General features: G+C 41.9%; 1 protein-coding gene across 3 annotated transcripts in view; it reads right to left on the bottom strand.

Moving 5' to 3' along the window:
• Positions 1-9,837: 9,837 nt before the first annotated feature.
• IBTK (inhibitor of Bruton tyrosine kinase) overlaps positions 9,838-18,640 on the bottom strand; it is a 95,329-nt gene continuing 86,526 nt past the window's right edge. For 2 of the 3 annotated variants that reach the window (XM_083177144.1, XM_083177143.1), the window contains exons 27-29: positions 13,284-13,352; positions 12,303-12,435; positions 9,838-10,493 (exon numbers count right to left, since the gene is read on the bottom strand). In XM_083177144.1, coding sequence (XP_083033270.1) covers positions 10,368-10,493; positions 12,303-12,435; positions 13,284-13,352 — 328 coding nt within the window. In that variant the 3' untranslated portion in view covers positions 9,838-10,367. The remainder of the gene's footprint in view (positions 10,494-12,302; positions 12,436-13,283; positions 13,353-18,640) is intronic. The other variant, XM_083177145.1, reaches the window with a different exon arrangement.

Here is an 18,640-nt window from a genome sequence, read left to right as displayed (position 1 = left end):
AACTGGGTCTGGATCTAAGGGTACACACGCTGAGATATGCACTATTTTTCTATTCAATTGTGCTTATAGAAGCAAAATTGATTAGAAATCTAATAGAAAAATAGTCTTGGCAGGCAAGACTATCCAGATCCAGACACAGATCGAATAGAGGTCGAACAGAAAGTAAATCTGAAGGTACGTACAGATTTTTCTGTCTGATCTATCTGGTGGGAACAAAAACCTGTAAATGTATGGGAGAATATGACAATCAAAAATTTCCACCCAAATGCAGGAAAAGAGAAAAAAATATATGTTTTGACAAATTTTTTATATCAGAATGATTTAAACAATTTGTCTGACTGATCAATGTCTGTTTTCATGTGTTTAGGAACAATTTTTTGTTTGTCATTTTCTCCCATGTATGTACGCACCATAAGAGATTTAGTTGTAGCATTCAAAGACAATTGTGTTTGTTGTCTTTACTAGCCTGTTATATTTATATTTTACAGTAAATAAAAACAAAAATATTTATTGACCTATCTAGTAAAAAAAAAAATTGTACGTAAAACACGTTGATGTTCATTGTAATTTGAAGTCTAGAATTTTGCTTTTTAGTGATGCACCCTAAAAATACATGTACATTTGAGGCAATTCATTGTAAATTGACAAAAACTAACCAACACATATTTGTACTTTTCTATTGGCTGGAGAATGCTACACATTCATTTGACATTCGGTGAACTTCTTCCTAAAGTCCACTACCATCTCAACGTTCTAGAGCTCAACCCACTCAAAAACGTTGAGATGGTAGTGGACTTTAGGAAGAAGGCTGTTGGTGTTCCTCCGCTAACAATTGCTGACAGTGTAGTGTCGCTAGTGGACTTCAAGTTTCTAGGAACCACAATCTCCCGGGTCCTTAAATGGGGGGCCAACACTGATACTATTGTTGGAAAAGCGCAGCTGAGGCGATTCTTCCTGAGGCAACTGAGGAAGTTCAACATCCCACAGAAACTTCTGCTCCTCTTCTACTCCGCAATTATAGAGTCTGTACTGTGCTCCTCAATATAGGTCTGGTACGGCTGCAAATCGTATGCAAATCACATGCAATATCTGCCGCTGTGAAACTAAACAAGTACCCAAATACTTTATACAATATTAGTGTTTAGTGAAGTAATTGGTGGAAGAAGGATAGTGCTAGTAGTTGTTTAGCGTTACCATTGGGTAGTCTGGAGTTGTTTTATTTTCTGTAATCATGTCTCAAAAGCTTTCTGCCTGATGTTAATATATTTTTGTCAGTCTTGTTTATATTTGTGTGTACCTGTGGTGTTCTTCTGTAATGTGTAGTGTTAGTGTAGCTTCTCTTTTTTAGTGTTTGTCTTGTCTGTCTTATTTGGTAATATAGTTGAACACAGACTATATGGAACATGGTAATATGTTGGTTGAGAGGGGTGGAGAACCGGGAACGGATGGTGAGCTGGAGTTTTAAGGACAAGAGGCAGGCCTCAAACAAAATCAGGTTGGAATGTTAGATTCTGATATGGGGAGAATGTAGTTTCTTCCTTTGTTGCCAATTACAAGGACCACATTTGGGAGCCAGGCTTCAAAGACTTCTGTGAAAACTAAAAGGCAGTTATGATCAGTGTAGGCTGAAAATGCAGAGGGCAATTTCAAGTGGAGTCTGCATCACCGCAGGAAAGGCTGCTCAGATATAAAGAGAAAGGTGACAGGGAAAATGGTTGAGGTAGCACTTAGTACTGGTGGTGATTTCTTTCAAATAATATATCTAGAGTATGAGGCACAAGGGAGGGGGGATACTACTAGCAGAGATCATCCAAGGGATGAACATGCATTACTCTGATGCCCCCCACAGCGTGGGAAGTGTTTTGTAATTATTCTTTTTAAATCACCATAAACATGTAACAATTATGCTGCAAAAATATTTGTTATTATGGCCAGATTTTGTGTCTGGAACAAACCATACTGCAATGCAAGGGGAGCAAATACATTGCTATTGCTTTTCTGTAGAGTGAATACTGCTTGTGCATCCAACAGACAGATGTTAACTATATTTTTACACTGCAATGTAGATTTCAGTGTGAACACACGCCACCCAAATCTAAAATGTCTCTGTACGTTATATCTGCCCCACTTGCAGTGCACCATGGTTTTGTCCATTTGTCTGCTTTGCCAACAAAGCTGAATGAGGCCCTTAGTACATGTGTGTTAGTAGTATTCAGAAGAAATGTAACACATGCAATTTGGTGGAAATGGTTTAATTCTAATGTTTGTTTCCTGTTTGTTTATTGCAGCCCACGAAGGAAAGACAGACACAAGGACAGTACGTAATTATGAGAGGCCCAAGTAAATCTGCACAAAAATATATATGCAGGCCTATTATGGCTTAGGCCTTGCTGTGTCTGGCTTAAACTAATCCTTGACAATGTTAATTAAGTTCAATGTCTGTATGACCATGCAATCAGAGACCGCATTGAAATATAAGCGCTCACAAAAGCACCTAGGCATTGGGAGGCTCCATAGGACCTATTGAAGCTTCTGTTGGTTCTCTGTTCTTGACTCCTCATAATCAGCTGGTGAAGTGCTGCATATCACATGCAAGTGGAGCGTATATAATAGCCTTGAAATTCTATAACTCCTACATACAAAGTGCACTTATGAAGCAAAGTAGGACAAACAAGCAATGAGTGCCATGATTTGCTGTATGTTCTACTGATGCTGCACCTGTAGTTGTGTGGACCAAAAGGAACAGTACAAGCAACTGGACAAGGAAAGAAGTTGAGACTTAACAGCATTATGGATGCATGACCCTGTCATAAAGTATTTGGATTATTGCAGATAGGGAAGTAAAACAAGCCCAGGAAACTTCTGGAAGCAGCCCGCATGGGGATGGGGTCTTTTGAAAGGGTGGTATCCCTCCTCCTAGGGCCGGATTCTGAATTTATATATATGAAAAGGATTACACAACTGAAAGTATAATATATCTTTACCTTATCCACTTTCTTTGTTTTCCTTGGTGTACTTTTGGGGTCTATTGGTAAGTGGTTCTTCTGGATCACTTTGATCTAATATACCAAACTGTTAAGAGTGCCATACAATGGTTTCCCCTTCATCACTTGTAAGGCCTGTTATCAAAATACATAATTCTTTGTCACTTTGTTTAACAAGTGCGCTAAGCGGACCAAGAAAAGATTGCATACCTCTATTGACTTGTGTGTATAATATTATATAAACAGTAATAGCAGCAAGATAAACAAGCACAACTGGTTTGCTCAGTTAAATACGTGTGAAGTATCTAAGTTATGGTTTGTTTTATGATTCTCTTATGTAATTTTTAGCTTGATGTCATAAATATTGTAAAATACCTAATACATGGTCCAAGCAAAATGAAATATGTTTTTAATGTATTCATAAATTCATCAACAGATGACTTATCCACACACACATATACTGTGTGTGTGTGTGTGTGTGTGTGGTATATATATTATATATATATATAAAATATTTACCTGCTGGACCGAGTAAGGAGAAGCGGCACTCCACATTTCCGGAAGTGCCGGTGACATCATCTGGATTCAGCTTAATCGTCTCCTAGCAACAACCGAGACAATTAAGCCGATTCCATATGGCATCACCGGCACTTCCGGAAAGCGAACACCAGACACCGGGGACACACGGCGCACTACACACTTCTGCCATTTAAAGGCAGGATTATTTGCATCTCTCTTTTTAGTCATGAGCACATCACTAATTTGCACTTTGCAGTACACGTCTTGAAGAAAAGACCTGTTGGTCTTGAAATGTCAACCAGATGTATCTTGAATAAATTTCACTTTGATGGATTAAAATTCTATGTATTAACCCCGTGGAGTGCCGCTTCTCCTTACTCTGTCCAGGAGGGCAATATTCTACACAAAACTTAAGAAAGCACTCCGGTACCTCATTGGAACCGGCACTCAATCCCTTCTTACTTGTAGTTGCCCTGGTGCCTTCCTCAATTACTCCAATCCAGGAGGAGGGTACATAGTGATGTGAAGAGGCGGCACTCTTAGGGTCTTTGAAGAAATATTTCAGGAGAGAAACACCATAACTTACAGATGGAGCAGGGCTTATTATTGCTGGCGGAGCGCCAGGACCGTGTCCCTGGCGATCCGCCAGCAATCTGGCGCTCTGGCTGAATGAGACGCTCGTGCGTCTCCCACGCACGAGCGTCTCAATAGCCGGGCGGCGAGGCGGCGCGGCGGGTGCAGTCCTGCCCGTCTCCAGCTTCAGGGAGACGGGCAGGGCTGCGGGGGGGCGGTGTGGACCGGCGGGGACCCGGGGAAGCCGGCGGGGACCCGGGCAAAAGCTCCGTCGGAACGGGACGCGCGTGCACCTCGTGCACGCGCGTCCCCTTCCGACATACAGATGGCGCGGGGCGGGGGATGGCGGGTGGCGAGTCCTCCGCCATCCCCAGCAAAGACAAGCCCTGCGCTATCTGTACACTGCAAAACCAGGTTGATTTTGCTATGTAATTGATTGCTGCTTTAAAAAAAAAGGGAAAACTCTCCCAAAATCTCTCACTTTCTGAAACTCTCACCCTATTACATTTGGCCCAAGGTGTTAATCTACCACTATGGGGGGTATTCAATGCCACTATTTCACCAAAAAAAGGCAAAGTAGCAGAATTCCCGCAAAGAAAAGATGGGATTCACATTCCTGCTATTCAATCTTTTTCCTTTTTTCCTGATTTTCGGAATCAATCTGAAAGTCGGAAAAGATGTAGGTTTGCAAATCCACGTCTTTTTCCTCGGAAACAACCACCAACTCAAAAATGTTCCGTCCATTTCCGTGAATGCAGATTTGGCTTTTGAAGATTTGAGTCTGCAGCCACAAATCCTGGCTGTTTCCAATGGCAAAAAACTGCCAGGATGCAATCCCCTTATTTCCGAAAATCCAAAATAAGGGGAAAGATTGAATCCCCAATTACCCCCCACTCCATGTCAAACCAAAAATCACCAATCATGTAGTACTCCACACAGGTGGATTGAGTACAACCAGCACCATCCCTACAAATATAAGGATTTGTTTATCTAGTTGTATCTCTTATGGAGAGGTAATGGTGTTCTATTTTTCTTTGTTTTAGGCAGATACTGTAATTTTTTTCTGGTTATTATTGGCTGTACGTTGGTTTGCTACCCAAGCTAAAAAAAAAAGTCTAAAGAATATAGGGGCACATTTATTTAGCCCGGTGAAGTGATAAAGTGGCTGGTACTTCATCAACGGCCAGTGAGCACCCAAGTGTCATTTTGTTAAACTCAGTCCCAACAGTTGGAATCCTGGGCTGTTTTTGGTTGAATCGACAGCAACTCAATAGCAGGTATTTAATGTTCCGGTTGTTGAGTGTTAGAAAGTCCACCAAATGTCCAAAACAGCAGCGGATTGTTGAAAAACGGATGTGAATTCGACAATCCGCGGCCATTTACTACAAACCAGATCCAACTTTTTAAAAAGTCGGAACTGACAGCCTCCAATTCTGTTGTTAGTGGCTGAATTGAATATGTCAGCACAGATTGAATCCCCCCCCCTCCTCCCCTACATCTGCAGACACAAAATATGAGCTACCCATGGCACATACATTAATCATTATACTTCAGTGGAGTTTTATTACTACCCCAATCTATAAATATGTACATAGCCGACTGGAAGACATACTTTTTACTTTGGCAGGCATTAAATTAAAAAAATACAAGTGCTGCTTTAAAGAACAGAAATGTCGTACGAAGCTCTGAAATCCTGAGCAAACACTTATACACCTAACAACGTCAGATAAGTCCTACGTCTGCCTTCATTACTGAACAGAAGGTTTCTATGCAAACAGATTTTTCGAGAACTGAGCCTTGGTATTACCTTCAGAAACGGCATGCTAGGTTAACTGCAAACAAACTGGGCGTTTTCATCTTTAAACTGCTAATCTTTGTACACTAAACCACACAAATGAAAAGCAATGTAATACAGCAGTACAAACAACAGTTTTGAAATATGTCTGGATAAGTACACTATACCAATTATGGCAATTTTACATTTGGCCATTTAGTTTAATCTTGTAGTCTTAATTGACGACAACTTTGCGAAGGATTTTGTAGATCAAATTTTATAAGGAGAGAGAAAGTGATATACTCGACAGTTTAAAATTGTATGTAGATAAAAAAATACACTGAAAAGTAGCATTTTCCTTTAGTAACAAAAACATTGTACAAGCAGAAAACAACCTTACAACCAGTAAACATCAGCAAAGTACTGTATAAACGGCAAAAATATGGGTTACTCTAAAGCAGGGGTGCTCAAACTATTTTGTTCTGGGACCCCATCAGACAATAAAAATGATTACAGGACCCCAGCAAGTTACTACTGAATTGCCGCCACATGTGTGGTCAGTGAAGTGATCGCTATTGTGACAGGGAGTCAGTAGGTAATGGGGGGGTAATTTTTCAAGCCCAGCCTGTAACATGGCAGGTACGAGCCGATTGGCTGGTTGTTTATCACTCTCCACTTTATCACTTTTTGAAGCTTGATACATTAGGCCCTAAGTGTAGCAGTGGCACTTCCCTCGGGTACATGTTGACTGAAGTTTGCTTTTGGAGTTTGGGTGGCAGAATACTTCAGAAGCATTCGGCAAGCTATCAGGGACCTGGCAGACTCCCAGCATGGCATGACAAACTGTTGGGATGTATGCTTGCTCACTAGTATCACCTTCACGATGAGTTCAGTAGCGGCAGTCATAAAAATAAAAGACTAAATATATTCAGTTTTCCTCCTCTGTTTATGCAAAATGTAAACACATGGGGTAAGAAAATTAAATTTATGGCTTAGGGGGATATTCAATCTCCGGCGAGCACCTCCCATCGGGGAGATGCCCGCCGGGCCCTATTCAATGCTGTCTTCCCCGACAGCATTGAGCAGGGTATCTCGGCAGAACGAGCCCGTCATCACTAGCTGTCGGGCTCGTTCTGCCGAGAACAGCCGGGAAGTGACGAGCTGCCGGCTGCAGCTCGCCTCTTCCCAGCCGCAACTCGCGGCCACGCCTCCTTTTCGCTCCCCGGCAGGCGGGACATTGAATCCCGCCTGCGTGTTCTTGGTCGAGCTGACCGAGAACGGGACTGGGTCACGGCGGTCGAGCAAGCGCGACTGCTGTGACCCTGACATTGAATACCCCCCATAATCTTCATTCAGTCCTTTTAAATTCATTACATAAGAGCTGCAGCATCTAAGGGAGTTGTAAACGTAAAAAGAATCCAAGAGATAACAGGCACTGAAATCACTAGCCAGATTAGTACATTTACCATGAAGAAATGGTACGTCACATCACTTTGAATGTCTTTTTTCACCATGGGTTTAAAAGCAATAGAATACCTACATCACCAAGAGATCTGCTTAAGACTACTTAGCAGAACAGAGCACACAGCTTGCGTATGTGATTGACCTGTAGTAACCCACACACAACAAACACAGCTTGAAAGCATTATAATAAGACACTGCCCTTAGCCTACTGCACTGACCTTCATAAGGGGACCTTGGGCCTCGCTGTTGTTTGTCAGCATGTTATCACGTGGCTAAGGTAAATGGGTCTCCAGCTCCTGCTATCAAAGCTTCCATGTACAGCAATATATTTTGAACTTAGTGGTACTTTTGAAATACAGTGCACAAATATTAAATAAAGATGACCACATATTTAATACCAGATATGTATAAGGTACTAGCTGAATACCTGTGCTTTACTTTATATATATATATATATATATATATATATATATATATATATATATATATATATATGGTACAATAAAGTGCTATGTGCATGACAGTAGGCTGTGGGACGATGTTTCAGTCTGCCTTCAGACCTTTCTCAAGACCTCCACTACCGTCTCCTAAAGTGCATAGTATGTTGTACTGGTATGTTGGATTAAAACTTTAAAAAACTACAAGCAAGACCGGTGAGTGTCCTCTTATTTATTACTATTTGCTGGATGGACTGGTTAACCCGGAACACCTGAGCTGGCACCCTTGTAAAAGCGTAATACACACACACACACACATATATATATACACACACACATATACATACATCCATATAGGAGACGTAGGTGCAGCACTCGGACAAAAAAATGACTTGAACACTGGTATGCAAACAATGTTTCAGTTCCTAGAACTGTTTTCAAGTTTATGACAGTCTACCCACATCACCAGCAACTTGCGTTCCCGAGCACAGACTGATGGCATCCTCCTGCAGGTTTTGGGACATCATCAGTCCATGCCACGGAATGCACGTCATGAGCTAGTGACGTGAATGGACCCGAAAGACAGAGGCGGGGAACCGGGGCGCACGGTGAGGGATATAAGGCTATTAAGATGTGTGTGGTTTAATCTTGACAAACGTTATTAAAACCGAAAAGTCAATAAGGACATAGTCTCTGTCTGTTTTTTGGGGGATGTATTATTGGTGATTAAGTCTGTCAGATTGCCGCTCCGCCCCCCTCCGCTATATGTAAATGCGTGCAGCATTTGAGCGGGCACCAAGGCAGCTATTATTGGAGACGGTTCAGGTTTGGATTGGATTGTGGATGACCAAGGTCTTCAATGCTTGGTCATCCACCACTTAACTGGACCTCTGGGAAGGTACATTGTCATGATGGAGAAGGGCGAGTACAAGTTCATGGAAGGCACCTGATAAAGACTTACAGCAGGCATTGGTTGGCGTACCATTCCCCAGTGACAGTGCATGAGTAGTTCGGTAACTACATGGCCAGCTTTTGCACATGGACAGTAACCATCTTCTTGGCCACACTGCAATCACGATGGAACTGGGTTCCATTGGACTAACTGTTTGGTCTCGGGGTCGAATCTGTAGATAAAGGATTCATTACCACAGATCTTCAAGACAGAGTCTGAACTGCCATCAAACCTGACCATCATGTTGCGGCATGAAGTCATTCAAGCCTATTTCTGTTCTTAAATTAGCTGTTGGGCAACCCAGCATGCAGAAACCTAGCTCAGATGAAGCTTTTCATGAATATCATGCAGTTAGATCCCGATGAGATGCTCCTTCTCTAACTGGGCCTTGGTCACAATGGTGTCCAACTCAACTATGGCTCGCACAGCAGCAACGTCCTGGGTGATGGCAACAGAGCTCTCATAGTTGCACACAAAATATAGGCGTCTATCATTTTAATCAGCATAAACTGCTTGTGTATCCTTTTCACATGACTTTGTGAATACAATGCATATTACTGGGAAAGGAGCAAAAAAGAAGCTTGGCACCATTCCACAGTATAGTAGGATTGTTTATTGTGCAAGGAGGCTAGATGATTGGGAACACATTTGTACTTCTGACAAAATTCCTGTGTATGGTGGTAGTGTGTGTGCGTGTGTATGTATGTGTGTGGTGGGGTCATAGGACTGATCATACCAATCCACCTGAGTAGTTCCTACAGAGCGAGAGCTTGTATACTCTGTCAGGACCAGGCCCCAGTACTTGACCCGTTCTTTCCCAGCAGGTGAGGTACCACAATGCAATGGTACATCCTTACACTGCTTTAGGCATTTCAGTCTCCAAGACTGCCGTATCAAGCAAAAGGAGAAAAAACATCAAATCCTGTTTGGACTAAAACAAAAACATCTTGTGGCAGGGGGTAGGAGATATACATTCAGTGTTAATTTTTTGCTGCTTCTACAAGATCCCATATCCATGTGAATGATAAATACCATTACATTTTACAAATCGTAAATCAAGTAGAAGATAACTTAATGCTGGTTATAAAACTTGGCTTAGTTGTGTGCTTGATTTTAAGGCACGAGGGCTTCAGGTCTTGCGCAGGTTTTTTCATTTTGTGGCAAATATTTACAGATGATGGACATATTTACAGTACACTAATAATACAGATGCTTTGGCTTTTATCAAGAAGGGCAAATGCAAATGTCTATTTATACTTCTATGGCCACAGAATTGTACGGAGAAATGGCAACATGACTATTTAAAAATGTATTTAAAGAGCAAAGTCTAAAATGATCAATTCACACTTTTATTTGCAATATAAGCTCATTTCACTGTAAACAGAAATGTAACAATTCTTTTCCATACATCAAACAGTCTATACTGAACAGATCATAAATAATAAACTTGCCAAATTTGAGAACATAAAAGTTAAGTCTGTACCTGGGTATGGCCATTAATGTGAAATTAATACATACTACCTGTACATATTATTATATGTCACACGTGTGACTTTTACATTTCTTTCCATTTACTTGCATCCACACACACATGGGGAAAAATAAAGAAAACTAAAAATAAAAATATAGAATCTATTTTTCTCTTTAATAGCTCACTGTCGCAATCAATGCTTATTCCAAACTGGTGCTGCCATGGGTCCTTGTGCTGACCGCTCAATGGTGATATATTCATCAGGGTTGTCTAGTGCTTGATAATGGACTAACAGATCCTGAATTGCTCGCTCTTCAATCTAAAAAATGGAGATAAAAACATGAGTTTTAGACCTTTTAAGAGTATGTAACCTGAAATAGTAACACAATTGCCGTGTACATAATAGTCATAAAATGATAGTTTATACTTTCCATACAGCAAGCAACGAAAAAGTATGTTTGGATTGGATAAGTTTTGTCAGTAGTACCCTAATAAGAAATAAGGATTGCTAAGCATCTGTAACGTAGCATTCAATTGTATAAGAGAAGACCATACTTTTAATATTCAGTCCTTTATTGTTTACATGCGAGTACTGCTGCTACTATTATATTTTTTATAAAATGTGCCAGTAGAAAAAAAAAGGTCCCCTATATGAAAACTGGCCTATGTGCGTTACATAAAAAACATGGATGGGAAACAAGCGTGTGTACAGTGATACTAGTACAAAGTTTTGGGCTGAGGTCCACCAATTTTAAAGCATGTGGGGATTGGCCTTGGAAGACACGAATTGTAAAACGGGTGCAGGACGGGGTCCCGACATTCGGGATCCCGACAAGCATTCACCCGACGTCGGGATCCCGACTGTCAAAACACTGACAGCCGGGTTCCCAACGGCCACCTGTTATTTTCCCTCTTGTTGGTCCACAACCCCCATAGAGGGAGAATATAATAGGTGGCTTGCGTAGCGAGCCACCGTGCCGGCAGCGTGGCGAGCCCGCAAGGGGCTTAGTTGCGCTCGCCATGCTGTCTGGGTCTGGCTAATGACTGTCGGGATCCCGACTGTCAGACCCCTATACCACACCCTTGTAAAACTTACTTAAATTAAATTTATAATGCCATGCCAGGGAAACTCCAATTCCGGCTCCAGGATCTCAAACACTTCTCGTTTTCCATGTCACATAAGAGGGGCACAATTGTACGACCAATTGTCACATTTTAAAGATTCACAGGTGACTTGGAAAACATAAACTGTGTGGGGTCCTAAGGATTAAAAACCCTTGTCAGAACTCCAGCAGGACTTTTAGGATAGGTTCTCCTGGCTATCTCTGGCTAAATGTATATGCAAAATACTAGCAATATTTTTACAATTTTGATGGTTATCTTCCAATTTTCTATTCATTATGTTTTAATAATGTACTTTATGTTAAAACAATAGTAAAGTAACAAAAAACAATAGTAACAAGAATGTGAAAACAGCCTGCAATCTGCCTATCAACAAAGTACTGTAAATGCGTGCTCCCCCCACCCGACTTCCTGACTATCTGTCTCTATTATCTCCCCAGTCCCCACACAGAGAAGGAGCTGGGTGGAACCCTAGCATAACATGCATCACAGCAAGTGCCTAGCAGTAGGGTGCTGCATCGGTGTGTGAGCATAGTGGGTCCCAATCAATGCAACGACACAGACGCATCACCCTAGTTACAGTCCAGTAGGTAGCCACTAATGCTCTGGCTAAGGATAGGCAGCTTTCAGATTCCTTGCCAAAAGCACAATATACAGACACACATCATGGGCGGTATTCAATGCTCTGGCGACAAGCTATGAAGAGCAGTGCCGATAGCACGCCGTCAGAGTATTCAACTCTCTCCTTGGTGAGTGTGCCCATTAAAACGTCGGAACTCGCTGCATTTGCGGCGAACCTCGCCGTTTAAGGGGATCCCCGCCATCCTCTGACGGGGACTTCTCCCAAAAATTGGATACGGCGAGGGATGTTGGACGGCGAGGATGGCTTTTCCTCGCCAAAAATAAGCCAACCTCTTTCTACATACCCCCCTCGTCGCCGCATTGAATACACCCAAATATGTACATACGATAAGCTCCATGCTTCCAGCACTGATGTCTCTATTACCTGGATAAGGGCCAGAGGCTTTTCTCTGCTTCTAATAAGAGCAGCTTCTTGCTTTTTTTCTTCTTCAACAATGGTGGTAAAAGTGACAGGGACCATGGATGGTTTGTTTTTGCTTAATGACAAAAGCCAAGGACTGCAAAGTAATAAGATATAATGAAATATGGAAGTGATAGTTGCAGTATTTATGGCGAATACACACCAGAATAAAGGTAAGGGTCACCAAAAGAAGTTGAAAGTCCAAGCAACTTTTATCGTAAATACTGTATACATATAGAAAAGCTGTTTATGTAAGAAGTCCATGAAATGCTGGCGAAACGGATTTATTGTTTTGTAGCTCTGAGAAGGTTGTGTTGAAGTACAGACCTCTGCCAATATAAACAGGAATAAACCAAAACCTGTTTCATTGGTATCCTTAAGGCCCATACACACTGGCCAACTTTGAGCTGAAAGTCGCTCAAAACAGCAGGTTTTAGTGGCTTTCAGCTCAAAGCCGCCCAGTGTGTATGGCCCAGCGATGAGCACACTCCCGCAACATCGCCAGGAAAGCCGGTTTTCGGGGCGGCTTTGCATAGCGATTCGCTATGCAACGCAGTCGTCCCCCCCCCCCCCCTCCCTCGGTACTGGGCAGGGGGAAAGCCTCTTAGTGTGTATGCAGCTCTCCCCGCAGTGATGAACGCGATCATCGCTGTCCATACACGCTGGGCATAGTCGCCCAGTGTGTATGGACCTTTACTCCGAATGGATATATTTTCTTTTGCAAAACAAAGTCATACATAAAAGACTACTGCTATGTTCATATCTCCCCAAGAACCTCCATTTATGGCAGCTGCAACTAATGAAAAGCCTACTTCCTACAAACAGGCACAGCGTCTCTGATCCATTGTCATCTTACATTTGCTTTTACCTATGTGAACATTTTGTAAAGTGACTATGTTTATCATTTATTAGATTGAAAATAATTGTACATAAAACACGCATTACTTGGAACTCTCTTGCTGTGGTGCATCACATTTCAACTTGGATTCATGGGTCACAGTTTCAGATTGTTTTCTGGTGAGACAGAATAAGCAGACAATAAAGCAGTGTTAATAATGCAATACCGGTCATAAGACAAAAAGAAAGGCGGGAGGGGGAGGATGATACATTTGTAGTCATATAATGTACACTCAACAAATCCAATTAAAAGGAAATAGAAATAGCAACGACTGTTCAGCTTATTCATTACAGTACATGGTGCACGTTACCATTTTTTGGGAAAAAATAATTTCTTTCCATTTGAAGAACTAAATCCAGACTAAACAGTGTACATTAGATGCATCATGCAATCAGAGAACACAATATAGTGGATGCATCACTTATTAATACACAATCTGCCTGACTGTAACAACTCCTCCCTGCTCAGAGAACACCAGCCAACAGGGTGTGACAGCACCCAGACATTTGTGTTTTTCTATTATTGGAAGTTACGGAGGATGCAGAGAACTACTGAAAAACAGGAACCCAACAATGTACTGTAAATGGGACTTCTTTCATGACAACTATTCAGGATTTCTCTACGGCAAAATTACAGAAATATAACTCCATTGTAGACCACCTGAGAATGCAGCACAATATACACACGTGTAGATATATCTGCCCCCCTCAAGATGTATAAATGACGATGTGTTTATCCAATGGAATAGCACCTGCTGCAGAGGCGGCTTCATCTACACTGACGCCAGTGGTCTAAGTGTTTAGGCAATGTATCATCATGGGTAGTAAGCTCATGTACTGTAGATCCACGAAAAACCCTGAAACCAAGGGCGTAACTACCATTGGTGCAAGGGATGCAGCTGCTATGGCATCTTAACAGGCTAAGTTATATGTGCTATATACATGTATTACCATCAGTTGCTAAATAGGGACCCTTACATACTTTTGCTATGGGGCCTGCAAATCTCTGGTTATGTTCCTGCCTGAAACCATTCTCTAGAAGAACTTTAGGTTTGACTTGTAAATGTGTGTGTTTGATGGATCATCTGGGATTAATCTAAATAACAGCATGAAATAAAGACTAAAGCCCCGTACACAAGGGGGAGATATACTGCTCAGCCAGAGATGGTCGCTGATGAAAGGGAACCTCTGGCGGCGGTGCCGCAGAGGTAATTAGCTGGTCGCAGGGCTGAAAACGGGAGCGCGCACCCGGCGATTTATCACTGGGGCACACTCCCATCACTGGCAATATGGTCGCCAGCGACCATATTTCCAGCGATTTCAGCCCCTATCGCCCTGTGTGTACACAGCTTAAGGGCTTATTTACATGTGCATAAAATATTCAGATTTAGCCTAATCATGATTATATGATGCATGTACAGTATATGTGGATGGGGATATGGCCATACCTAAAGCTACAATACATATGCATTGCTATTACTCTGCAAAGGTAAGATCAATCCTACTTCTAGAAAGACATTATAAAACACCATTGTCATGCATTACATTGCACTGACCGATGAGTATAAATCTCATAGTGGGAATGACATGCCAAGTTTACAACACGAATATTTACAAAATACACATTTTATGCACGTGTCTTAGAGGCTCACCTGTTTGTATGACAGGAATGTCTCTCTTAGTACTATATTTAAAATGTTTGTATAGCAAATGTATATCAGCTGCAGCACACTGTTGTTCCTTACAATGCCTCCTGTATTCTTGTTTTTTTTATTATTATTTTTTATTCAAGACAGAGCAAATAGTAGTGGCACAAAAATCGCAAAGGGTCCAGTAGGGTATTAATATTAAGTACAGTTGGTGTATCACAATAATAGTGGTACATAAATCATGCAATATCTAATAACGCATAGTCAAAATACAGTCGGTCTGTCAAATTGGATTCTTGCTTTTCCTGAACCAACATATGGAGATGATATCCAAGCTAGACCAGATAGTTTGGGCTGTTCTGCTTTCAGCTAAAACTTTAACATTTGCACTATTTATTAGTGATTTTCTACTATTATTTGACAGAATATTAACTTTTATAACAAAAGGATGTTTATATAGCTTATATAAAACAGAAAAGATTCACACTTCAGCTAGAAGTGTATATAGGTCGGTTCCCAGATGTATCTTACACCAATAGATAGGAGGGTGTGGATCGTATTGTCGACCCGAATTAGGTCGACAGTCATTAGGTCGACACCGTTGGGTCGACAGGCAACTAGGTCGACAGGGTTCCAGGTCAACATGGGTGAATGTCGACAGGGTTCCAGGTCAACATGGGACAAACATGTTTTTTTCACTGTTTTTTTACCCGAATGTCGACATGGAAACAGTTGGAAGTGTACCGCAGCCCCTCGCATTGCTAGCTAGGCTTCGGGCAAGGAGCTTTGCTGCGCTCGCCACACTATTGTATTCTCCCACCATGCCCTAGTGGATGGTAGGGCATGAAATTCCTGCCTGTCAGCACGTCGGCTCAAAAAACAGTGAAAAAAAACCATATCGACCTCGCGACCTGACCCATGTTGACCTAACGCATTAGTCGACCTAAAACCATGTTGACCTAGACACCTGTCGACCTTCATCCATGTCGACCTAAGTCGGGTCGACAATACGACCGTATCCCAGACAGGACTGGTGCACAGATGAAGATGAATCCTAGAATGTATTATCATCCTGAGGGTGGGGAAATAATGGTGCATCAATACTGTTCTATTACATGGTCAGAATATTCAAAGGTCTCTCTAAGGCAAGGGATTTATGGAAACATAGTCATTCTGCACACAGTAACTAACACAGTTATAGTCAACATTATTGACTCCCTTGACATTTAGAAAACGATGGACAATATCCCCTGAAAAAAATATTGTAGCAAAACAGCTTTGGTCTATAGACATCGGGCTGTAGGATAAACAGCGAGGACCACCGAAAACAAGCCACCCTCGCTGTTTAACCCCAGCACCGGCGGCTCACCCTATTCAACGATCCGGGGGAATCCTGGCTGTCAGTGGACAGCCAGGATTCCCCCAAACAGGCAAGGTTCACGGGCTAATCCAGGGAGCCCACTGCATTTAGCCGCAAGCCTTGCTGTTTTGGCAGCCGAACACGAGATTTCCACCTCGCTGTATAACCCAGTGAGAAACGGATTCAGTATTGAATCCCGGCGGTCGGGATCCCGGCGTTCAGAATCCCGACAGCTGAAATGCCGACAAGGGGGGGACGTGGATCGCCCCCCCTTGCGGGCTCGATGCGCTCGCCACGCAGCGGGCCCGGTGCCTCGCTACGCTCGGCACGCTATTTTATTCTTCCTCCAGGGGTGTCATGGACACCCCAGGAGGGAGAAAGTGTCGGCATTTCGGCGGTCGGGATTCCAGGGTCGGGATTCTGAACGCCGGGATCCCGACCGCCGGGATCTTAACTGCATCCCGTGAGAAACTTGTATTTCTGTTTGACTTTGAGGAAGGCTCAAATAAAAATTACGGTAGGCGGATGTCATAAACACATTAACCCTGTCTACGTGTACTTAACCTGGTACCTTTGGGATAATGCGTATTAGTGACCAGTTTACATTGTGAATAAAAAGGGTCTGTAATTGAATAGCCTGAGGTGTAAATACAGAGGCTACCACGCTTTTCCCCTATGGTAATTTATCGCATGTCATTGAATCCGGCTAATTTGAAAAAACAATACAATTATAAAAACTAATAGATTGCCATTACATGAACTTTTTGGGGAATTTAAGTCAATAAAAAATAAACCAGATTAGACTATGTCATAAATCTGTGATACATTTTCAGAGGTCACAATACTAACACCAATGAAGGATAGCATTAACCCTTTGAGTGCCAACACTGTGAGAGATGCGCAAAATATCTGCTAAAAATGCCAGCATCCCTGTAAGAGATGTACAAAATATCCGCTATAAATGCCTAGCATCGCTCACATTTGTTATATAAATTCAAATAAAAAATATTATGTAAAAAACAATTAAATTCCCTATATAGAAGGTATTTCTACAGGTCATTTTGATGAATAAAAATGTTTGCTTGCCAATTTTCACACCACTTTTGACAAATTCACTTCGCACTCAAAGGGTTAATGTTTAAAAAGGCAAAATTCTATTCCCTGTTACCTTTTCACGATAGTGAAGACAAGAGAGTTCTTTAAGAACAGACCAGCTACTATAATACACCATGTAAAGGTCCATACACACTGGGAGACTATGCCCAGCGTGTATGGACAGCGATGATTGCGATCATCGCTGGGGGGAAAGCCGCTCAGTGTGTATGCACTTTCCCACTGCTCGGCACCGATGGAGGGGGGTCCTTGCATAGCGCAGAGCTATACAAAGCCGTCCTCAAAGCCACTCATCTACTGGTAGTACCAGCAGATGAGCGGCTTTCCCAGCGATGATGCAGGAGCGTGCAGCAGAGCTCACAGCCGGGCATACACACTGGGTGGCTTTGAGCTGAAAGCCACTCAAACATGCTGTTTTGAGCAGCTTTCAGATCAAAGTCGCCCAGTGTGTATGGGCCTTAAAACATTCAAAGAGTTGAAGGCTGGCTGAAACAATCTGGATTATGGTTTCATCCTGTACCATACTGTATTTCACACAATAATTGGTCTATGTACTAACCCTTGGATAGAGAGATAAAGTGAAGGGAGATAAAGTACCAAAATCAGATCCTAACTGCCATGTTACAGGCTGTGTTTGAAAAATTACAGGAGCTGATTGGCCAACACGTAATCTCTTTACGCTTTATCAGTCTCCAAAATTTTGTACATAAACTGGATACGCATTAGACTATATTTGTACCCAGCGAGGTCGTGCAGGGCAGCAGGGGCCATGTATGCAACCAATACACTATGTGCTTTAGATCTTCCATCTCAGGGCAGAATCTAAATTAGATGCAAGTCTGTGAATGTAAAAACTTGCAGACATTGCGCAAATGTGTACACCAGATAATTCACAGATCAAATTAGAAATGCCAATTTGTGGCAATTGAGGGTGCACGAAGTGCATGCTAAATTGTGGAGACCTTCCTGGACCCCAAATAAGCAACATCATCATTAGCAGAATCATAAAGAAGGATGTAAGTGGACAAAAGGAAAGTACTGCACGCTTTTAAAAGTGGTCAAAATGGCTGATTAATTACAAAGGAACAGATCTAATAAATTAATAATAAAAAAAAAAAGATCTAGGGCTGTATCTGCGCTATATCATTTAATGAAATTTAAAATGCAAATTCTAACAAAAAAGTTATTTTGTGGTAAATTTAGACATATTATTGTTTTTAACCCCAGAAATTACAAATATTGGCCCAATTAAGGTAATGTAAATCTTCCAAATGCCTTATTAG

This window comes from Crinia signifera, chromosome 3 (assembly GCF_055691185.1).
Source record: "Crinia signifera chromosome 3, ASM5569118v1, whole genome shotgun sequence".
In the NCBI taxonomy this organism is placed as follows: Eukaryota; Metazoa; Chordata; class Amphibia; order Anura; family Myobatrachidae; genus Crinia; species Crinia signifera.
The sequence above is the reverse complement of the archived record's forward strand: the minus strand, read 5'-3'. Positions and strand labels throughout refer to the sequence as shown.